Genomic DNA, 24,021 nt, shown 5'->3' on the forward strand with positions numbered 1-24,021 from the left:
AAGAATGCATATGAATATAATAATTGTTTAGAATACAGTAATAACAAAACATATGCCCCGGGACTGGAGATATGCGCGTATGCACTGTTCAATTTAGGTAAATTCATTGAATGTAACTATTATTAACTATACTGGTCTATATTATCTTTTATCACTATCTTATTAATAATATAACATACTATCCACATAACAGATACATGGTTCCCATAAAAATGTACTAATTTTGTTAGATGAACAACTAAGTAAATAATGATAAATAAATAAACAAAATAAATAATAAATACATAAATTATAATAATTATAAATAAATAAACAGCCTATAGATACATAAACAATACACAATAAATACATAAATAACAGAAAGAAAGAGAAGAAATACACTTTAGCTTAAGTAGTCCAGGCTAAATATCAACAACAACAAAAAAAAAAAAAGTATAGGCCTAATAATATAAATAATAATAATAAAAATATTAATAATAATATAATGATAATGATAGGCCTACCCCGGTAAAATAACAAAATAATAATACATTTAATAATAATACTAGGCGTAATACTGAATTAGAATCATCCGTGTAGGGCCTACACGCACTGTTCAATAGGTAAATTCATTGCACTATTGCCATTCAACATCGATCGATTTTTATACGCGTGATCAGCTGGTGATAGCTCATACAGAACACGGTGCATACATTGGATAAATAAGACTAATTTTAAATAAAGATTAATTTCTTTATATTATTTCCTTCTAAATATCCTAAACAATTATTATATTCATATGCATTCTTTTTTACTGTCACGCTCAAAGAACGCTACAATAGCGTTTTAACATGAGGGGATGAAATGTCCAGGGGATGAAAATGCGAGGGGATGAAATGTCCAGGGGATGAAAATGCGAGGGGATGAAATGTCCGGTTACCGTCTGGCGGTACTGACATTCGTTTGCAGCTACGGTCAATCTGCCATATACACACACGACCATCACACGACCGTGAAGTCGACAGTCATGATGAATCTGAATGTCATATCATTGATGATATCAAGGAACTTTTTAAAGCTTTATTTAACTACCGTTCAACGTTTCACCCGTTTGTACAGCATCACCGCGGAAACCAGGCCAAGCTTGAAGTTGAAGGCAATCATCCATCAAAAGGGACTAACTTCTTAGCTATTTGCATGTTTGAAAAAGTATTTCTCGATAGGCCTACAGTACTACTACCATGATGACGTGACTACTATAGTATAATGTGTACTACTCATGTACTAGTCGAGTGATGCAGGATTGCCAGGATAATATTATAGCATACTAGGTAAGCTTAAAAGTTTTATCAGTGGCTGGGGGAGGATCGAATTATGTGCTGTGTGGAACCAGACATACAGAGACAGTCAAATAGTGTTTTGAAAAGCACAGATTACCACAGGCACACACCTTTGTTTCATATTAACCATGAAGGTATGGACATTTTTTGTTTTTGCTATAGCCCCCGAATGAAATTTATTTTAATTGTTTGTACTCACTCAGGTAGCATTGTGTGTGTGAATTTTACATCCGAACTAGACTCTAGAGGCTATTCTTTTTTATGGGCATTTTAGTGTCTAAAATGGCCCAAAGTGAGGGTTTTTCAATATATTGCCGTCCATTTCTAATCGTCACCCCCATGATAGGCTTTACATGTAAAATAAAAAGGCTCGTAAAAATTTAATAGCCTCTAGTTCGGATGTAAAATTCACACAAAATGCTTTTTGAGTGATTACAAAGATAATTAAATACTTTTCATTCGGGGGCTATGTGGAATTTTTTTTATGTATTCCTTAATGTACAATGACATTTCACAATAAAATGTCCATTGGAAACAAAGGTGCGCAGGCCACATAAGATGGCCCATAGCCTCTGGGCCCATATAGTGCATGGGTGATTAGGGGGGGGGGGGACAGTGTAATTTACCCATTACCAACTTCAAAGTAATGTGCATGTTGCATTAGCTCCAAAGCTGCAGCACCCATATCCAACAGTCAAATATGTTGAAAAATCACTCATGAAGTTTCATGTTCAATTTTTTCAGGTTCAAATTATGTTAAATTTAATAATATTCAATAATGCTTTATATTACACCATGTATTTGAGAATAAACATTGACTTTGTGGGGAAGTTTGTGGTATATTTTTCACCCTGCTATGACTGGTACACTCAGCCAGCAGTAGGCTATAGTGTTTCTGCATGCAGGTCGTATCAACAGAATCCATTTGTGCATAGCCGACCCCCATTCACGTATACACACCCCCACCTGTTTTTCCCATCAATCGGGGATACACACATTTTACACAGGGTGCGTAACCATGAAAATGGGGATACCCAGTTGACACATAATAGAGCCTGATCTTCCCCAGTTGACTAGGAAATTGTCATACATTCCTGACTTTCTACAGGGCAAATGGAGACATCACCCCCTATTGCCCTGTAGAGTGTTAAAACACGCTCTATAGCCCCTGTTACCCTGTATACATGTAGAGTCCTTTGAAAAATCGGGGATATTCCCAGTTGGGTGTATCCCCACAGGTTAAAAATTTTGAATATGTCCCCGATTGAAGGCAAATACCAACGCACCCCTACACCCGGGACACACACACACAGCGGCCATGCGAAAGACGGATTTTTAATGTCACAAAGAGAACCACCAAATTTGCAATGGACCCGCTTCACAACCTTCAGCGCATTCAACGCTACGATATATGTGACCCCTCGGCACAACTGAGCCCGGATGTCGCCAGTGCCACTATTGAGATATGCTCCATCGAACTTAACAATAAACAATAGGAAACAAAGGATTTATTGACTGTTTTATTGATTTTCACTACTTAAATGTCAAGAACTATAGACATGATATACATCATTTTAAAGCTAATTTCAAGCAGAATATTTTGGTTGAATATCTCAAAAATGATGATTGGCGACTTCAGGGCTCATTTGTGCCAAGGGGTCACATATATGTCAATAGCAGATACTGAGTAGACATTCACATTCATACACAAAAAAAATAAATATTTGCAATTAAAACTCATGTTTTTGAACGATTCTGAACTTTATCAAATCTCACCGGTCTTCCAAGATTTTCCTGAAAATGCCGGTATAAAATATTTTATAAAATCCCTTTCCCTTGACGGATTTTGACAGAGTTTGAAACCACTTCCAGCATGGAAATCGTACATTCTCATCGTGTATTCGAGTCATTTTAGAAGCTATGCATTGTTGGTAATAATTCACACATAGTAAAGGTCACAATAAATCGAAGCTGAGAGTCGTGCAAATTTATCAATAAAAATCCAGCGATGACATCATTGGGTCAACGATTTTCTGGATGCTGATTGGTTGCTTGCATCACTGTTAGTAATCTGTACACACACAGTACGGGGGTGAAAATAGTACTAATTAAATATTTAGAGAATAAACGATAGGAATTTTTATTTTGCCTCTCCTCTACCGTGTGATAGACGACAGGCAGGTCCAATATTTTGAGTAGTGGATGCCGGCTGCGCGGCATCCACTACGATAAAAATATTGGACCTGCCTGTCGCTCATCATAGGTAGAGGATAGGCAAAATAAAAATTCCTATCGCTTATTCTCATTCTTAGTCAGTTAAATATTATTTTAATAACTGTAATACAAAATTTTTAAGCAAAAACTAAGTTACCGTCATTTATAAAAAACTCCCCTCATTATAAAATGAACGAAACTTGTTTACAACTTCACGTATTCTGTTGCGCGTATTTCTTGGGCGCTTCACGTATTCCGCACTAGTCTCACGCATCCAGCGCGATACATACGCCAAGCACCTCTACACGCGTGTTACGCATTATCAAGACGCATAATGACGTGGGTCGCTCTACGGCCTGATAGACGGCACCCGAAATCATGCGATTGTCCAATCAGAAATGTGTCTACGAACTAGACCACTCCCCTGACTAAGAATCTTGAGTAAAACTTACCAGTGGTGGGCCTGGTGCCAGGAATTTTCAGGGGGGGGGTGACTTTCAAGGGGGGACAAAATCAACCAATTTTGGGCAAAATTGCTGCAAAATGTAGAAATTTTTTGTAATTTTGAGTTTTACCACCACCGAAACTTAGCTCAAATTACTTTCATTTGTCATTTAATAGTGATTCTGTGACCAAATCACAGGGCATATGATTTTTTTTTGTAGTATGAAATGGTCAAATGATGGGAAACTCCAGATAGAGGGCGCTTTTCAAAATAGCTGCCAAAATGCCTGAAATGGTCAAAAATTGCCACAAATTGTGTGATTTAGATATTTGCTAAAACATATATGACATGGTATAACAATTTCATGGTTTGACATGTTTTTTGTTTTCTTTCTGTGTTTTATGTATATAAGTTCCGTGCAATCTCCACACAATTTGTTATTTTTTCCACGCAATTTGCTATTCTTTTGTGTGCAATTTGCTATTTTTCCACGCAAATCGTTTGTCCCTGCCAGGGGCGTAGCAAGCGGGGGAACAGGGTGGACGAAGTCCATGGGCCCTGAGGGTTCAGGGCAATCAGGGGCCCCGAGCACAAAAGCGAAAACTAAATAAGGGCTGATAATGGAGACCAGGGCCGGATTTACCATTGGGCCAGATAGGCCGGGTCCAGGGCCCCCAATTTGGGGGGCCCCAAAATTGACCTATGCATCTTTCTGCCCCAATAACAGCATGTTTTTTGACCAAAATAGGGCAACATTGTAAAGTTTTCCATGCTTCGCGCGCATTCAAATGGCAAAATTCATGTTGTTCTGGGGCTAAAATAGACTGAAATTGATTTTTTTTTCGTGTGCTTTTCGCGCAATTTAATGACCTAGTAACATCGGAACAAAATATGTTAATCCCCCTCTATATTCTACGTAAACCAAAACTTGGCCATTGACTTGAGTCATGCCTTCCTCAGCACGTGAGTTTGGGGCCTCCAAATTTTGACCTGGCCCAGACCCCCCATGGTAAATCCCGCCCTGGTTAAAAGGGCCCGTACTGCTCCTTGTCCATGGGCCCCTGATGCTCTTGCTATGCCCCTGGTCCCTGCCTGCCCATTTTATGTGTATACTTCAAATCACTTTGTTTTTGTTCACACAATTTAAACAAACAATTTCTTGGGCATTGAATATTTCACTGGGGGTAATGAGAACAATATACTTTCTTCTGATATCAAATTTAAATCTCAGTTTTGATGAATAAAATGGGGGATGAGGCTGTCCATCGGTAAGGACCTTTAATTGTTTTATTTTTGATGTGCAAAGTTGGATATTGCCGAATTAGAATCCTGCACCCGGGGCCACTGGTCATTGACAAGGGGGTATCATGCGTGGCCACGAAGTCTCAAACAGCACCCTAAACAAGTATGACAAGTGCAATTTTATACCCTAAATAAGAATTGACATTATTTTTGCCCCCATTGGAAGCAAGTAAACCAGTCATATTTTGACTCTAAAACCCTTCATGATAACTGGGAAAACACAAATTCAAAAGTTCATAACTTTAAACCTTTATTCCATACTACATTTGTCTCAGTCTCAAAGAACCCAAAACACTGTGATTTATTGTGCAAGTTATACCCTTTTTCTTAAATTTCCTTGCTTTAGATACCCTATTCACGATACGTAAGTACAGTGCCTGATCATGAAAAAAGACCCTTTTTACTTGAATCTTTGGCCACGCATGATACCCCCTGGTCAATGATCAGTGGCCCCCTGGGATCCTGCATACTAATATGTGACCCGTTCCGACAAAACCAAGTCGCATTTTAGACATTTCATGATTTGAATAAAAATGTGAGTACGGGACAATAAACTTCAAAATTACACCAAAATTCTAAACATACATGTAGCATCAATACTTTTCAAGATATGGATAATTTTGTAAATGATACCTTGATATGTTTACCAAATTGTTAAACTAGTACTGGCCTAATTAGTTTTCTGCTTTACACAGGATTGAATATAATTTCAGACCGAATTAAAAAGACTAGTTTGCGTCTGACGTCCTGTCAACTAGACCAAAAATTCTGTACTGCGCAGGTCAGCAACCAATCACGTCACACCTTTGCCCTGATGTCAGACGCAAACTAGTCTTTTTAATTCGGTCGTCAGCAATAGGGATTATCATTGTTTAACTGTCAATTAATTAAACTGTAAGTTATAAATAATGATAATAATGATAATACAAATAAATATTTAAAAAATTAAAAAAACTTTAACAATAATTATTAAAACAAAACAGTGATAAATTATAATAAATAATTAAAACTTTTAAAGCTCTGGTATCCACCTATAAAAAGATGCTCATGACACATTTATAAACAAAATTAAACCAAGTACTATATACTTTTTGCTGAACCATGAAATGGTACATGTATCAGCCTATAGTGTATATGTTACTAGGTCCCTAGGTTACTAACTAACCATTTGGTCTGAAATGGACATATCTCTAAATGCCACGGAGGTATAGCACCATGAGCGGTGTCATATGAAAGAGGAAAACATAAAAAAAAAATATAATAAAAATATTTCCACACCCGGGGGTGCCACTCATTATAAGACTTAGGTCAATTATTCATATGGGTCATTTTCATATCTCAAAATGCCAAGAAGGTATAACCCCCTGAGTGGTGTCAAATGAGAGAGAAAAATGTAAACAATATAATAAAAATAATTTCCCCACCGGGGGTCACACTCCTCGGAAGTCCTGGGTCAATATTCATATATTTTGGGTCCTTTTCATATCTCGAGATGCCAGGAAGGTATGACCCCCCGAGTGGTGTCAAATGAAAGAGAACAAAGTAAAGAATATAATAAAAACCATTTCCACAACAGGGGTGACACTCCTCATAAAACCTGGGTCATGTTTTGGGTCCTTTTCATATCTTAAAATGCCAAATAGGTATGATCCTCTACATCTCACATCTACCATAATATACTGCCAAAGGTCCATGGTTCAGCTATGGTGCGGTAACCGCTCTAGTTTATTTGTTTAAGGAATCGGATAGCAATGTTTGCACAGTAATTTTTGTGGGACATGAGAGCTAGTTCTAATGAGAGCACATCAGACATTATGGAATTGCATTCTGAATATAGGAATGTCCTTCTGATATCAAATAATTTTCCTTTTTTGAAATTCACAATATAATACAAATTTTGTGGGAAATTATTAAAAATTGATATTTTTGATATTTAACAATCGTTGGAAGTACATTTTATAAATCTAATGATATGTACCGGTACTTAAAAGTGTCTGTAGCTGCATACATTTGTACACTTTTGTTTAAGTACAGAAAACTACATAATAATCATTAGTTTATAAAGTTTAGTTTGAGGGCTGTTAAAAATGTCAAAAATATCAATTTTGAATAATTTGCCATAAAATGTATATTATAACGCAAATTTCAAAAAATCAAAATTATTTGATATCAGAAGGACATTACTTGTATTCAGAATGCAACTTGATTATGATCTGATTTGCAATCATGTCCTACAAAAAATACTGTTCAAACATTAAATCTGTATCCGATCCCTTAAGTAGGGACGGTATAATAATGATCCTGATACAATATTGATTTACTAGTACATTTTTAAACTACCATAGCCCATGATAAAAAAGCAAAAGTCAGCAATGTTATAATGATATTGTTATTTACTGTTATTATTATTATTATTAACAAATTTATTTATGCATAAACTGTTAAATTACTTCTATTTGGGTATGGTATTAAACAGTTGTGAAATATGTTTACTAGTACAGGTAGGTAAGAGCTATTATTCTACCAAGTCAATTAATACAATAATATTAGTCCACTCCATTAATCATTCATTGGTGACAACCTACTTCCGATTTACCAGGATGAAATAGGATGGATGAACGGAAGTAAAGTTGGTCATGTGATTGCAACCTTGATTGATTATATTGGTGTAATACGATTCCAGCGGAACTTATCATGACTCAGAATAAAACACAAATGTTTGTGTGCATGTCAATTTCATGAATTTTAGTGACTAGCAAGGATATATGTGATGTACATGTACATCACTACATGTATATAAAATATTTTTAAATTTGCAATTGCAAGCCATGTAATTTAAATAAATATTTCAATACATGGAAAATTTTAGGCAACAACATTTCTGAACTGTTTCTCAATTGCAAACTTGAATTTTAATTCCACAAAAATAATGTCATGTGGTGTTGCATGGAGCAATGTACAATTTCATGTATAGATCTATTGGTATTTCATGTTTGATCGGCTGGTGTAAATATGTAAGCCTACATTGTGATGGATTCAAATATATGTAGTACATACACACTGTACATTGTGTACTGTAAACAGAAGTGATCAAACCTAAAAGGCTATTTTAGCCTGGATGTAATTGTATTTAAAAATCCAAATATTTATTTTTGCTTCTTGGAGATACTTAATATATATCAATAGAGTAAATCAGGCAGCCTGTACTGTGGATACCTTTAACGGATTATCAATGATTTGAAAAGCAGAAGCTTTAAAAGTATGTCAATCAACTGCGGTAAATAAAAATTGCTTCTTTTTTAAATTTCCTTAGATACTTAGGGGCTGTGCAATAATTATCAGCCCCAGTGAGTCGGGGGTAAAATTTTCGAACGGCTCGCCAAAAATCACTTGCCCCCCCTCTCGGCCTGCCAAAAATTCTTTGCCCCCCCTTGAACATGCCAAATTTTGGGATCCCAAATTCCAAACTTTAAATGGTCTAGATGTATGTTATGAAAGGCGTAGCAGGAAAATTTGCATATTTAAGCGTTTCCGCACCGCTTTCCTAAGCCTTTTAGAGCGTTTATTAAAAAGGCGCCCCGTGAATGCATGCCAAAAATCGCTTGCCCCCCTCTAGGTTTGCCAAAAATTGCTTGCCCCCCCTTCGGCTCGCCAAAAATTCTTGCCCCCCAATTTTACCCTCCCCAGGGCTCATAATTATTGCACAGCCCTTAATATCAATAGAGTAAATCAGGCAGCCTGTACTGTGGATACCTTTAACGGATTATCAATGATTTGAAAAGCAGACGCTTTAAAAGTATGTCAATCAACTGCGGTAAATAAAAATTGCTTCTTTTTTAAAAATTTCCTTGCCATGTGATATTTTTAAAGTCATTTTAAAAGGTTTATCATTTAAGGGGGTACTACACCCCTGGCCAATTTTGTCCCTATTTTTGCATTTTTCTCAAATATTATAGGGCAAAGGTGACAAGTAAGATATGTATATTATAGGGGCAATGACTACAACTACTGCACTGAAAATTCAGCAACTCAAGGCAAGTAGTTATTGATTTATTGATCAAATATTGGTTTTCTCTCATTTTTGAATGTAACTCCACAACTGTTGTCTGTGCTGAAATAAAATATCCAGTGCAGTAGTTGTAGTCCTTGCCCCTATAATATACATATCTTAATTGTCACCAATGCGCTATTGTGAGAAAAATGCAAAAATAGGCACACAATTGGGCAGGGGTGTAGTACCCCCTTAAAAGATGTATCAGGTTTAATAGCATAATTTTTTTTTTTAATCAAACAAACTTGGGTTTACACATCTTAAAACAACAACTGTATATTTTCAACCTCTATTCTCTACAAGAGTTATGACAGACAATCTTGTATTGTTCTTTCAGGTACAATTGCAACTGGTCATTCTGAGTTTATAGAGAAAGTTGTGCCAATACTATACAATGTGACTCAGGTAAGTCAATGATCCACAGTATACACACAATAAGGCATTCCCTTGGGCCAAGTGCCCCGCAAAATCACGCCACCCTAACACATGAAATGTTGACAAACTTGTTTTTCCACTTTTATTCCATTTCCTTCTGAATGGGGTGGGTGGGGGTCATGAATATACTGGGGTCATAAATTTTGTTATCAAAAATGGGGGAAATCATCATTTTTTACACCAAAAAATAAGGGCGGTTATAAAATTATTAAGGGCGCATTCTTAACACTTTCGATCAAAATGTTTGCATAATATTTATTTACAATCCAAATTTCTACATGTTCTGCACATGCATTTGTTACACTTACAATCAAAATGTGACCCATCACATCAAAACAGACCACTTTGCGGCAGAAATGAAAATGGAGATTTAAACACAAGGATACATTGCTGTTTTTTAACTTTAAAATGACACTTTACTTGATGAAATCAGATACAGTAAAAATGTTTTATGAGCCAAAACAAGCTCAAATTTCTTTTTATTTTCTTTATATTTTCTCATCTTCTTTCATTGTTATCTGCCAATGAAGCCAGCCGCGAAGTGGTCGGTTTTGATGTGATGGGTCACAATGCTCTCTATGCACCTTCTTTCCATCAAGCACACAGCCACACACATTTCTGATACATTATTTTCTAGGTATTTGTGCAAAAGGAGGGTCACAGGCCCGTACGCAGGATTTATTTTGGGGGTGCTGATTTTGAAAAAAGTGGACCTTTTTTTCAAAAGTTGGACCTTTTTGGACTGGAGGCGGCGAATTTGGACATTTTTGGACCAAAAGGCATAAAAAACCTCTATTTTTTCGCTCGCTACACTCGCAAATGGCACTTTTTGGGTAAAAAAAGGGGACTTTTTGGGCCTTTGACATTTTTTTGGGGGTGCGTTGCACCCTGCACCCCCCTGGTTACTGGGCCTGGAGGGTCATATAAATTTTCAGCCCGTTATAGGGCCTGGGTCATAAAAAAATAAATTGAACCTGGTCAACGGCATATTCATGACCTCCCCCCGCTTCCAAAGAAAATGACATCCCTCTTATGCCATTACTATTGCATGATACGCAAATATATAATAAATTTGATTCGGAATCAAACACAAAAAGAAAACCATACAGACCATGCTTAAATTAATAAACAGATAAGATCAGATAAGATGAAATAAATAAAGATATATCCATGATATGACACATAAATCAATTTGCCTAAGAAATGTCATGGGGGGAGCACTCCCATATATACATAATGTGCCCATGAAAAGACCCAGGTATTTTTAGCAAATCCTACACCCAATGACCCCGTTTTCCAGCAGCCTACACTGAATGACCCCCTTTTTTGAACAATTAGTCCTCAAAATTAAAATTTTCAGCAAAATGAACTAGCTTTGTCTATTTTGTACTGTAAAATTGGGTAAAAAGGTATATTTTGATTGCCAATGATGTGAAATTTTGGGCACTCACATGTAAAATTACCCCATTTTTGTCTCGCCTGATATAAGGCAGGAGACTATATAATCACTTTTCCGTAGGGGTGTGTGGGGTGTGTGTGTGACAAATTTGGTTACAGTTTTGGTTAAAGTTTGCCTTCCGCCTATTTTCTCGGAGACTAGGAGTCGCACATTCCTCAAACTTGGTGGGTGGGTGCATCTTGACCCGAGACAGAACCGGTTTGTATTGGTTAATGGGTCAAGGTCACTGAGGTCATCTAGGGGTCATCCAAGGTCAAATTAGTAAAAACTGTCTTATGGGCATAAAACTTGGTGGGTACAGGTGGGTACAGTCAACATTTAAAGCCAAATTTTTGGAAGGTCATTTTGAGGTCTCCAGGGGTCATCTGAGGTCAAATTAGTAAAAACTGTCGTATGGGCATGAAACTTGGCGGGTACAGTCAACATTTAAAGCCAAATTAAAGCCCCAAGTTACACCACTGAAACATATTGTACCGGTAGGCCTCAATGTAAGACCATCCACCTAATATGAAAGCATTCTTCTTTCTCTTTGTTGCAGATATGTGTGAACAATGACTACAACAGCTGTGACTAAACACTATATCCGGCCTAACAGAAATGGAAAGACAAAAGAGAGTGAGGAGACTACCAACAGGAAGAAGGCTGATGAGAAATTGAAGTATGAATATGGCAACGCCCATCATTGTTTTTATTACAATTCAAATTTTAAGCCAGTATGTTTATATACTTGGCAATTATGGAAATGGCCTACATAGATGGATAAATCGAATACAGACTCTAAAATCAAGAATCCCTACCATTGTTGTTGTTGTTGATTATTGTTATCATTTATATTTTTGCCTACATTTAATCAGTGGCGGCACCAGAAATTCTTTTCAAGGGGGCATGGGGGAAAGTGATATTCAGGGGGGCAAAAATCAAAAAGTGGAAATTCTTGTAATTTTGATTTCTGACTGGGGGAGTTTCCTCCATGCCCTCCCCCTGGTGCCATTTGATGGATTATATGCAATTTAATAGCATGATTTATGATTGTGCATATACATGTATATACTGCACACATGAAGTGTCCAAACACATAAAATAAAAGCAATATCTTAAAGCCACTAATCAAAATTGCAAAATAAAGTAGTCGATAGAGGGAGAATTTTGTACTGCGTACCTTGATACTCATGTACTTCATTTGGCACAATGCGATTTTATTCCACTAAGCTATCGTTCATTTAACTCTCTTGACGCGGGTGTCGACTGCAGTCGACAAGTTTCAAATTTTTTTTAAAAAATTCAAAAATTTCAGAAATGTAAATTTTCATGACCATATTTGGAATCAGCATGAAAATTGCATTAAAATGAGTACAAACAAGCCTAGTATTGGTTGAGTAGTTCTTAAGATAGCTCTTGATATTTTGAGAAAATATTTCAAAACTTAAACTTTTTCCGTTGAAGCACACGGATAGCACGCAGAGCATTAACTATACTCATTTGAATGACAAATGGTTGAGCTTCAAAAGTGACAAATTTAGATTTTCCTCCTTCAAAGTGATTTCTGCTACCTTTTGTTATGGGTTCATAAAAGCCTAACAGATGAACCCTCACTCCGCTGTGATCAATATCTACATGCTTCAATGGAAAAGTTAATGCACCTTTTTCCACTTCTGAAAGCTCTTTTTTATTCAAATTGATATAAGTCGTGAATTGAAAATAAAATCGTATTGAACCTAATGAAGTATTAAAATACACAGAACAAAATTCTCTATCTGTCTACTATTTTATTTTGTAATTTAGTTTTAGTGTTTTAAAGAATGGCTTTTGTTTTAAGTGTTCGGATATATCTTGTGCACAGTATATATCAACTGACTCAATTTCCTTACAGGAAAAATTTCAAATGAATGAACAGTGAACACTGCCACTCAACCATGACAATGCGCCCAAAAGGAATTTACTAGCTGTGTACTGAACACCTGCAATTATGCATGTGTCTAAAATGGCACATTCAATTGAAATTCTTACTGATGTTCACCACTTTTTTTTCAACAGGAATTTCTTTCAAGCCATAAAAGATGGGAATGTGGAGAAAGTGAAGAAAATACTTGATGAAAACAGTATAAATGTCAATACAGTATTCCTGGTAAGAGGCTTTCCTCTATTTAGTTCTTGTTGAAATGTTTATAAAGAAATAAAGGCTACTGTCTGAGACTATTCAACAACCTTCCCTTTTATCATAGACCATTTTTTAAATGGTCTATGCTTTTATAAACATAATAAACAAGGTATTCTACACTTGAGCTCTTGAAGGAACACAAAGCTCCGCATATGTTGCTCATTAACAAGGTGATTTCATCAATCAGAACAATAGAGTGCTGTGATTTTCTGAAAGCCAGTGTAGTGTCAATCTAATAAATTGCATTTCCCATCTTCAGTTGATAACATGCTCTTTGCGAGTCAGTGCTGTCAACACATTGTGGCAGTTGTTCTTTGAAAGCTAAATTCTTAGTAATTCTAAAAACTTAGTTTATCATCGATAAACAGAATTTTTCAAGCGATAAACTTAGTTTTGATAAGTTTATCAAGTGAAAACAAAGTTTTTCAAAATACTGTCTTTTTTTAAAACTTGAAACAGTCGATAAACTTAGTTTTTTATTGATAAACAAAATTTGTTTGGACAAAGGTAATTTTTCGATCCTCAAATTGAAAAGCCATGGATGGATCAGACCTTAGAGTAAATGTCAGTTTCATCAATCTTCACACAACATATTTTTGTCATGTCATGTTTTATTTCATAAAGCCGGATGACACTTACAAACCAAGACAGATTGTGCAACACCAAAGGATCGGGATCACTGGTGGTAACGATTACGTTGATTTACATTCAAATGTAAGTATACACTAACAATTTAAAGGAAATCTTGTTCAGATGCTCAATCAAACTTAGCATGTTCAACATATTTTATAAGAAATTAACTTCAGATTAAGATATGATTTATAAAAATGTAATCTACAAGCTACACAAATTATGTTTAACTTTCACAGGATATCCATGTCACAACATCCTTAACAAATCATTAAGGGTTGTCACAACAAACTTTTGTTGTTACATTGTAGAAACGGAAGCCAGTGTGTGACAAATGACCATTACGTATTTAAAACAAAAACTCAGTTTTGAAAGTATAAAACATTTGAAGTGGATCTTATGTTGACAGCATTTGGCATATCCAGTATCGCATCGCAAAATGCGCCACAATTTTGAATAATTGCTCATTAATTTTGTGAGTCTATTGCACAAAATGCAATGCATAAAATTGACCAGTTTCATTCTGAAAATCTCCAGTCTTCCCATAGTCCGACATGACCATCAAATATTGCAAAATGTTAAACCAGGGGAAACCCAGAGTGGCTCATCTGCATCATAAACATGTCGAAACCAGGGAAACCCTAATGGCCCATCTGCACACGTAAACATTAACTTTCCAAGATGAATGGGACCGGCTCTAGTACATATAATGAAACCTTTCCAGATACTGTAACCTTTTAAAGCTTTGCTTGATTTTAATAAACAATATTTTTTACATTCAGTTCACAAATAATCAAGAATGAATATCTACCCTACACACAATTCGAGTGAAATTTTTTTTTTTTTATTCATAAAAATAATTAATTAAGTATCTGAGAATTTTTCATGAAAGAGTACTAGGTGCTAAGGTCCAGAGGGGGTGTACCCAAGTTTGGTTGGGGTGGGGGTGTGCCGCCAAGAATTTGAAAGTGGACCCATCAATATACCAATTTTTCAAGAAATTAGGACCCATCGATATACCAAAAGTCAAAATTTTCAGCCAAATTTAAAACAACTTGTCTTAGTTTTTACAACTTTTTCCCCAAATTCCGGGGAAATTTCCAAAATTTTGGCTACAGTGAGGCAAAATTAGCATTAGGCCGAAAATGCTACCCATGTTTGTGGCACGTCCCCCATATACGTATGGTCATCATTTGTACTAAGTACCCCCACCCCACCCAGCTAAGGTCATCACAATCTCAGAACAAGCTGTTAGCTAGCTTTGAAATTTGATTCAAATACATTGTGTTCTGTAACTACTTGATCGAAGATGCAATGGACACATATAGTGAAAATGTGTAGATTTTTGGAATATTATCACTATCTAATAGAAGTTTGAGCGCTGATTTCATTTAATTGTAAAATAATGATTAATATATTTTGTATGTGTTTATGCATTAACTCAAATAGCTTAGCATATTTAAAGCTATCAAATGTTTTTAAAAAAAGGCTAAGCAAAATTTGGGTATTGCTACAAAAAATATTGTATAGCATTTGTCGCAACACAAATCATGCTATAAGTTGAATGGGTACAATGGGCACAAACAATCAAAAGATGCATCAAAATATGAACTACCTGATATTGTTTTCATACCAGTATATCCAGTATTGAAAATGTTGAAGGTTTATGAAAACAAATTTAAGATCAAAAGGTGACTCAACCATTGTTGGTGCAAGTTTTGTTTGAAATTTCTTTTTTCACCATGCCAAGTGCATTAAGGAAGGCCCCTTTATATGTTGATGGTAAATCAAATACATGCATGTTGATGAGTAAACTAGAGCGATAACCGCACCATAGCTGAACCATGTGGCTTCGACAGTATATTGTGGTAGGCCTATACCACTGTCACCCGGAGTCTGTAATGGCCCTTAATGATCTTAAATGAATTTTGAAATGTTTTCAACATGTTTAGAATGTCATAAGGATCATTGCATACAAATTTCAGCTCAATTGGAGCATTTTGAAAAACTTAACCTTTGACCCCTTTATGACCCCTTAATGACCTTAAATAAATTTTAAAATGTTTTAAACATGTTTAGAATGTCATAAGGATCATTGCATTCAAATTTAAGCTCAATCAGAGCATTTTCGGTTAAAATGACCTTTTTTGACCCCTGGATGACCCCTGAAGTTTGGAAATATTTTTATTATATTCTTTATATTTTCCTCTTTCATATGACACCACTCATGGGGTCATACCTTCGTGGCATTTAGAGACAGAGTCTTAGCTAGAAATTGAGGGTTGCCCGTCATTTGAATAAAATTGCCTGTCCTAATTTGACCTTTAAAACATTTACCAGACGTCTAAAGCCTATTGGGGGTTCAAAGAGTTAAAATATGTGCTGATATGGCCTTGTTCTACAAATTGGGTTTACTAAAAAGGTCAATTAGCTTCTTAAAACATACAATTTATAATATAGCATCTGTCAAAGGCATTAATTTTGCCCGTCCCAGGAGCAAACTGGCCGTCTAAAATGACGGCCAGACGGGTGGCTAGCTAAGACCCTGTTTAGAGATATGTCCATTTCAGACCGAATGGTTAGTCAGTAAGCTACAGTGGTTCAGCAAAAATGAAGTGTGAACTCACTCTCAGCTGTATAAACATAAATGTTCAATTACAACAGTTATTTATATTGTAAAACTTGTAAAACTTCTTTACTTAGTGTAAATTCACGAAGTATTTAATCATCGAAGGAGCCTGGACCCGGACTCGGAAATTTAAATATTGATAAATCAAGAAAAAAAATGTTTTTACAAGTTTTAAAGTAATAATAAATTTTTGGGATTTGCAAGCTTTAGGTCTATGGGAAAATACTGGTTGTGTAGTAATTCGCAAAATAAAGTAGCCATTAAATTCAGTAGTTTTGGAGCCTCTGATTTTGACCTTTGATTTGATCAGTAGTGACAGAAATCGCAACTGTACTTTGGAATTGGACAGGAAGTGGTTAAGTGTGATGCAAACAAAGATTTCAATGATATCATCTACATGTACATAGTGTCGCAATACAGGTTAAACAACTTGAATGATGAATCAAAGCGTTTTCAAAATCAACCTTGATCGCTATTTCCCATATGATATAGAATTTTAGACTGTCATGGCAACTGACATTATCATTATTATTGAGACACACATTTTCCAGTGTGGGAAATAATCAAATTATGCACCATATAAAAAAAATCCCAGTAAACATAATCTAGGCACCGGAGTTTTGCGCGGTTCGCGCAAAAGCGCACATTTTCGCGCATTTGGGTGTCCAAAGCGCATTTTGGGTTCCATCAAGAATGTTCACGATTTTGACCCATCGATAAGCTTAAAGTTAAAACTTACGATTTTATGCCCCAAATCGGCAGCATTTACAAGAAAATTCACGCAATATTGGTTCTAACTTCACTTATGTACATCAAAATACAAATAACGATCATTAAACCAAGCATAATGTGGGAAATTTACCCTTGCTTTTCGACATTTCGATCGACGATTTGTGATGGTCGCCATCTTAATTTTTTATTTTTCCAGAAACTGGAAATGAACCGAAGTCGGTCGTAATTGATTGACATGCCATCGTTTTACCTATGTTTTTCGTGTTTTGCATTGATAACAGGGGATCACGATTTTAGCGCATTTTGACCTATTTTTTGGCGCATTTTCGCGCATTTTGAAAAGTGGCCAGCGCATTTTGCTGTTTTAAATCGCGCAAAACTCCGGTGCCTAACATAATCATATGTGTAACAGGAACTAGAGTGGTTGTTGCACCGAAAAGCTGGACCCAGCTATATCTGTTCCAACTCCAGTGACACCTCATGTATATTGTCCGGCATAGGATATTAGGCAAATATTCACATTAGAGGCATGAAAACTAGCACTGTTGATTTTTAAGTAAAATGCTAATACCTATTTCAATGCATCCAAAGGTCCAGAGAAATTAGTGAGGTGTCACTGGAGGTGGAATAGATAATAGTTGGTTCAAGTTAGCACCCCCGGTTTTCTTTTTATTGTATTCTTTACCTTTTTCATTTGACACTACCCGGGGGTCGCACTTTTTTTAGTTTGCAAGATGTTTAATTGAAAAATATGCCAAAATGGGCTGCTTGCCTTTAGCTTCAGGCCCATTTAAATTATTTGGAGTAGCCCCAGTGTTTTTTACATATTCTTTACATTTATCTCTTTCATTTGACACACATAAAGATTAAAAGACACAAAACAAGAATGGATTGTTGCAGTAGATTGGCAAGCACTTTTACCAACAGCCTATTCAGATATTTCAACAGTGACATATATTTATATTTTAGATTATAAACAAGGGTGTTACAAAATGGTGTTACTTTCTTTCTTTCTTTAGTGATGTTGAGTTGATATCAGTGATGGTGAATTGGTGATGATGAGGGGGACAAGGAGGATGGTGAGAGGAGAGTAGGAGAGGAAGATCAATAGCATTGGTTGAGTGTGGCTGCCTCCTGTTTTGATATACATCAACCAAAGATAATTCTCCTCCTCTTCCTTTTCCTCTTCCTCTTCCTCCTTTACCTCTTCCTCCTTCTCTCTTATTTTTCTGTTGCTTTGTCATAGTTGTAAAATTTTAGGTATCATGTCAAATTGACATATACTATGGGACTTCTTATAAACTAACCTGAGGTACTCGCACCTCCTTCGCTACAATTTTCACTGATTTCGCCGCACAGATGTCTGAGATGCATAGCATGGACCGGTCTCACTTCCTTAAGTTCCTGCTATTCCTCACGTGAAGATAAGACATAAGCAAAACATTTTTGGTTCATGTGTGTATATTTTGAGCACATTTAAAGGTGTAAAAGGTGTGCATGATTTGGTTTAGGTGCTAGTCTAAATCCTCCAGTCCTTGATAAGGCCAGGTTTTGTGCTACTTATAAACACTTTAAAGTTTCATTTTTGTTATCTATATAACTCCAAAGCCCTGAGGACCTTTTCTCTTTAAATCAGTTACCTTAGGTTATACTGTGAAGTTAATTGTGTCACATATATATTATAAAAAGTAGGGGTACCCCCTCCCTCCTCCAGGATTGTGAATTGGATGAGTTCCTTACTCTTTAATTTGTTTGATGTTTTTCTTTTATTAAGCTTCCTGGTAACAGTCCACTCCACCTTGCTGCAGCAGAAGGAAATGATGAAATCTGCCGGGTCTTAATTTCTGATTGGTATGCAGATGTAGACATCAGAAACCATGTGAGTCAAATTGTAATTTGATTTATTTAAAGGAAGATGGTGTGATCAACAACCTCACCGCACATCATCAGATTTGTTATGGAAAGCCTACTAGTTTTCATTGACCCTGTAGAGTGTTGGTCCATTTGGCTTCCTGGGCAGTAGCATAATGTAGGGCAGAGTCACCACCTTTTTTGCGCTGCCTTTGATCATATGTGTATCAAAAATGACTCAAGAAAGCCAAATGGACTAAAGATGTTGTGTTTGGGAGTTTCTTAACCCATTTCTATTCATACAGTGTTGTGGACCTTTAAATGCATTAATGGGTCTCATATCGAAAGAGTTTTATAAAAATAATGACATGAAACTATATACAGCCCATTTGGCTTCTCCAAGACAGTAGTGTCCCGGTAGCATCCATGTGTGATACATGTGCGATCAAAGGCTGTGTATCTGTAGGGCGCATTTACTTCGCACCACATTGTGTGCTACAGATACATAGCTCTTGATCACGCATGTATCACAGGCAGACGTTACTGTCTCAATGAACCCAAATGGATAAGTACCGTAACCACTCGGGTATAAGCCCGCTCCCCTAGATGGCAGATTTCACTTAAAAAATGGGGATGGGCTTATAACTGGGGAGGGGCTAGTACTTGAATTTAGAAATAGGAAAAATCATCCACATTTGTATATATGCCCAGGGCTGTCAACTCTCACGCATTGGCCGTGAGTCTCACGCATTGGGTCACTTTTTCACGGTCTCACGCCAAGGTAGTATAATCTCACGCCTTGGTAGTAAATCTCACGCAAAAAGCTGGAAAATGAGTAAAATCTCACGCATCATCCAAATAATTTGTTGTCCCTACCCCACCCCCCCCTCCCCGCTTTTCAGATTCTCGAGGGCCGTGGCTCAAATAATCACAGGTCAAAATGAACATTGTTGTCGGAAAATCCCGGTATGCCTCTGTCTCACGCCAAGCAATTCCAAACAGTTGGCAGCCCTGATATGCCCAATGTACCAGTAATTACTATCATCTATGTCAATTTCTTAAAATTCTAAGTGTGGAATGTTAATTATCAACTGATATTTTTTATATTTGTTCTTAAATGTGAGAGAAAGCATTGATTTGATTTAAGAACTTAGCCAAAATTTAGTACTGGGCTTATAGCTGAGTGCACTCTTATTCCCAGAATGTTTTGAAAAATAAGGGGTGGCTTTTATACCTGAAGGTGGGCTTATACCCGGGTGGTTACGGTAATAAGTGGCAAAGTGGGGATCAGTGTCATTTACTCATGGTGGGAATAGCATGTGATATGAAATCGGACCATGTTCCTAATTGAAGGAATGGTGCTCAAGTGATATACTGTGAGGATCTTTATTGGTACACCTCTATCTGGTTCTCCTCAAGTGCATTTTCACAGGCCAGTGGCCACCGACAACCACATTAACTCAATTTCAGTTTCATTTTATATACAATTACAAAGACAACTCATTGAGATGAGATTCATAGTAAACCCTAGAATTATGAAAACCCATAACTGCTAAATCTTGAAATTTGACCAACTTTGAGAAATATGGTCGAAAAATGCCAAATTTTGTAAAAATAACACGATTTTCACCCAAATTTCAACCATTTTCGGTGAAGTTGAAGATGACACTAAAATAGCAAGATTTCATTTAAATCAATGACTTATTTGGTTGTTCTTTACTTTGTAAGCAATGTTACTAGTCCTTCATATTTGAACCTTTTTCAATTTTCAGAATGGAGACACTCCACTACATTGTGCAGCAAGAGAATCCTGTGAGAAGACTTGCCAACTATTACTGCAAGATGGCCATGCAAGTGTCAATTTGAAAAATGATGTAAGTTGCAGGTTGCATAAGGGGTCTTTCTGCATGGCCCGAAACTACTTTGAAGCAGGAACATTTTTAAGCGAATAGTAAAAATTTCATTTGAATAAACACAGCTGCCAATAAGCTGTACGTAATTTGACCATGATCATATTTCAAAATACCAAATCTGGACAGGCATAAATACTGATCAAACTAGATCAAACAAATCGACTAACCAACCAATCAAAAGACCTTATCGGATATACAAGCGAGTTATTGGATTCAATTCAGATGGCGTATACAAAGGCATTCATCATACAGTGTACACAGACATTTATCATGACACTATGTTCATTCAAATGAAATTTTTACTCTAGTGTCACCCTAGGATAGTAGCACATTTGTACATGATGCATGCTCATATGCAGGTTAGTAATCAGATCAAACATAAATTCAGTATCAGGCATCAACAAAATCCTATTCTATGGGTGGATGGTCTTGGCAAGTAGGGTCAGTGGGTCTGGACTAAATAACCCTTGAAAATCACAAACAAACATATTTGCAAACATATTTCAGCCAAAATCAATCAAGTTTGGCTACAAAAATGGCTGTTTTTGCATACAGCTTAAGAAAACCAAAATGCAAAATCTGGGTCAGTCGGACCCATAGAACAGGGGTTTTTCATGACCATAAATGACATTTTTATTTGCATATCATTGTGGTTTTTCTTGGGCTTTCCCACATAAAGTCAGGAAAACATGTGCTTGTGATAAGTGTTTGTTTAGTATAATCATTAATTACCCAAGATTTACTCAAGGTGTATAACCACATAGTTTCAACCCAGGATGTAGTAGGATTTCACACACATTTCTTTGTATTGTATTAAGAGATCATTTACCACCCTGTTTGTGACTTTCATTAATTTGTCTGCCACTCACGGTTGTTTGATGGGATCATTTATTAGTTTGTCAAACAAAACATCATGTACAACCAAATTTTAGGCTTAAACAGCTGAATGTGATATCATAAAATGCTTTTGAGTCATTCTCAACTTTAATTTCCCCTCTTTTACAACATTATTCACTTTTATAGCATTTTTATAGCCTTTTCAGATATAAAATGTATCTATTAATGACAAAATTGGTGGCGCTTATTTAGTTACTGGAAATTACTGTTTTAAGCTTTTAATACAAATAATTCCTTTTATTGTTTGATAAAATATGTTTATAAAATTTCCTTATTGCTTGTTTCACCTATTCCAGCTGTTTTAATGGCAGTTATTACTCACCCAGCCCTTGCAAATAAAGAAATATGATTTAGGATAAATAGCGCCATCTAAAGTTTACATTTAGTTAATAATGAAGCCAATTCAATATACATCAAACAACCTTGCACTGTTTCTTTCACCATTTCAAATGTTATGATAGTCCCTTTCTCCAGTTTATTTCAGTATTATGCCAAATGGTATAAACAATTAAGTGAAGAGTTCATATGCAATATATGTGATATATGACATTGTCAACCTTTTGAGATAAGGCCATCAACATCTATCTGCCTTATGATGTTGGCTTTAAATTAACACCCATATACTTAAAAATCCAAGTTAAATGTTTGAAAATATGATCAAAAGTAGCACATATTTTGTTATTATTTTCTTTACAATTTGACCAGTCATATTTTCCATTAGGCAAAAAAAAAAAAAACTGTTTGCTTGTCCATAGATCACTTTCAGATGTTGGGTCGGTCGGTCAGGAAAAGGGTTTTTTTTATTCAAGTACCAAAAGTATAATGTGAAGTGCTTGTTTTTATGTAAAACACTCACTGACCACAGAATTTCCACCAAAGACAAATTCAAGGTAAATCTTAGACATGTACATGTCTGGTAGACTTAAAATACTGTACTGCCGGTCGGTCGAACGAAAACAAACAACTGGGGTTTTTTGGCCTTATCTCAAATTGATAAAAATGCTATATCAGTTTTAACTCTTCAAGTGTTGAACACTGTGTGGTTTTAATTAATCAAAATTTAATTAATCATAAATCATATTAGATGATCCCTTGTTTTAAAATTCTACTAATTGATCAGAAGCTTGCATTTATTAATTCTTTATAACTATTTGATAATGATTTGTGTGTAATACACATTTTTGCTTCTAAAATTGAAACAACTGAACCAATGTAACTCAGTACTTGGAATATGAATGTTTGGTGATGGGCTTCAACGTGAGGTAGAAAACAATCAGAGCAACAGCCCTGATTAACTGTATTATACTGGCTGCAAGGTAGTCAAATTCTGCAACCAAAATTGGTTCAGATTTTCACCAGAATCGACTGTGAAATGAATTTGGACAATCGCGAACATTTTTGTCCTCGAAAATTCCGCGGACATTTCTTGAAAAGTACCTAATTGGAACCATCATGCGTACACATTGTCAGTGAAGACTGAACCCACCGGGGTGGATATCTAATGAAAAATGTCATAATAAGAGGATGCTAGGATCACGAAATATTCCTTTAAGTACTATACACTGAAATTAGTGGTATATCTGTCATCTTCAGTAGATAGCACTTTTACACTGCATGATCAGCAGTGACTCTGCTATCTTCAGTAGATAGCACTTTACACTGTGTTAAAACAGTTGAACACAGATTGAATGAATGAATAATTTGTTTAAATACTTCATCAGGTAAATATCCCTGAAAACATCCGTACTATAATTTTAAAATATAAATTATGACAATTTATACACACAAGTTCCAGTGGGAGGATACGAATTGCTGGTGATTTAGTTTGTTGATTTGATTTGCTTTGCTATGTTACAGATTGGTGAGAGCCCACTTCATCTTGCTGCAATAGCCGATGCAGTTGAAGTATGCAGAGTCTTGATTCGAGATGGAAAAGCAAAGGTCGATGTGAAGAACAAAGTATGTATAAGAGATTCACCAGGATCT

The 24,021-nt window shown here is 36.0% G+C and overlaps 1 protein-coding gene across 1 annotated transcript in view; it reads left to right on the top strand.

The window, feature by feature from the left end:
* The first annotated feature begins 1,261 nt into the window (after positions 1 to 1,261).
* LOC140148156 (uncharacterized) overlaps positions 1,262 to 24,021 on the top strand; it is a 49,128-nt gene continuing 26,368 nt past the window's right edge. Inside the window, exons 1-7 of the mRNA XM_072170019.1 lie at positions 1,262 to 1,310; positions 11,764 to 11,883; positions 13,260 to 13,350; positions 14,008 to 14,097; positions 19,149 to 19,253; positions 20,998 to 21,099; positions 23,893 to 23,994. Of these exons, the coding sequence (XP_072026120.1) occupies positions 11,777 to 11,883; positions 13,260 to 13,350; positions 14,008 to 14,097; positions 19,149 to 19,253; positions 20,998 to 21,099; positions 23,893 to 23,994 (597 nt within the window). The 5' untranslated portion in view covers positions 1,262 to 1,310; positions 11,764 to 11,776. The remainder of the gene's footprint in view (positions 1,311 to 11,763; positions 11,884 to 13,259; positions 13,351 to 14,007; positions 14,098 to 19,148; positions 19,254 to 20,997; positions 21,100 to 23,892; positions 23,995 to 24,021) is intronic.

This window comes from Amphiura filiformis, chromosome 3 (assembly GCF_039555335.1).
Source record: "Amphiura filiformis chromosome 3, Afil_fr2py, whole genome shotgun sequence".
NCBI lineage: Eukaryota > Metazoa > Echinodermata > Ophiuroidea > Amphilepidida > Amphiuridae > Amphiura > Amphiura filiformis.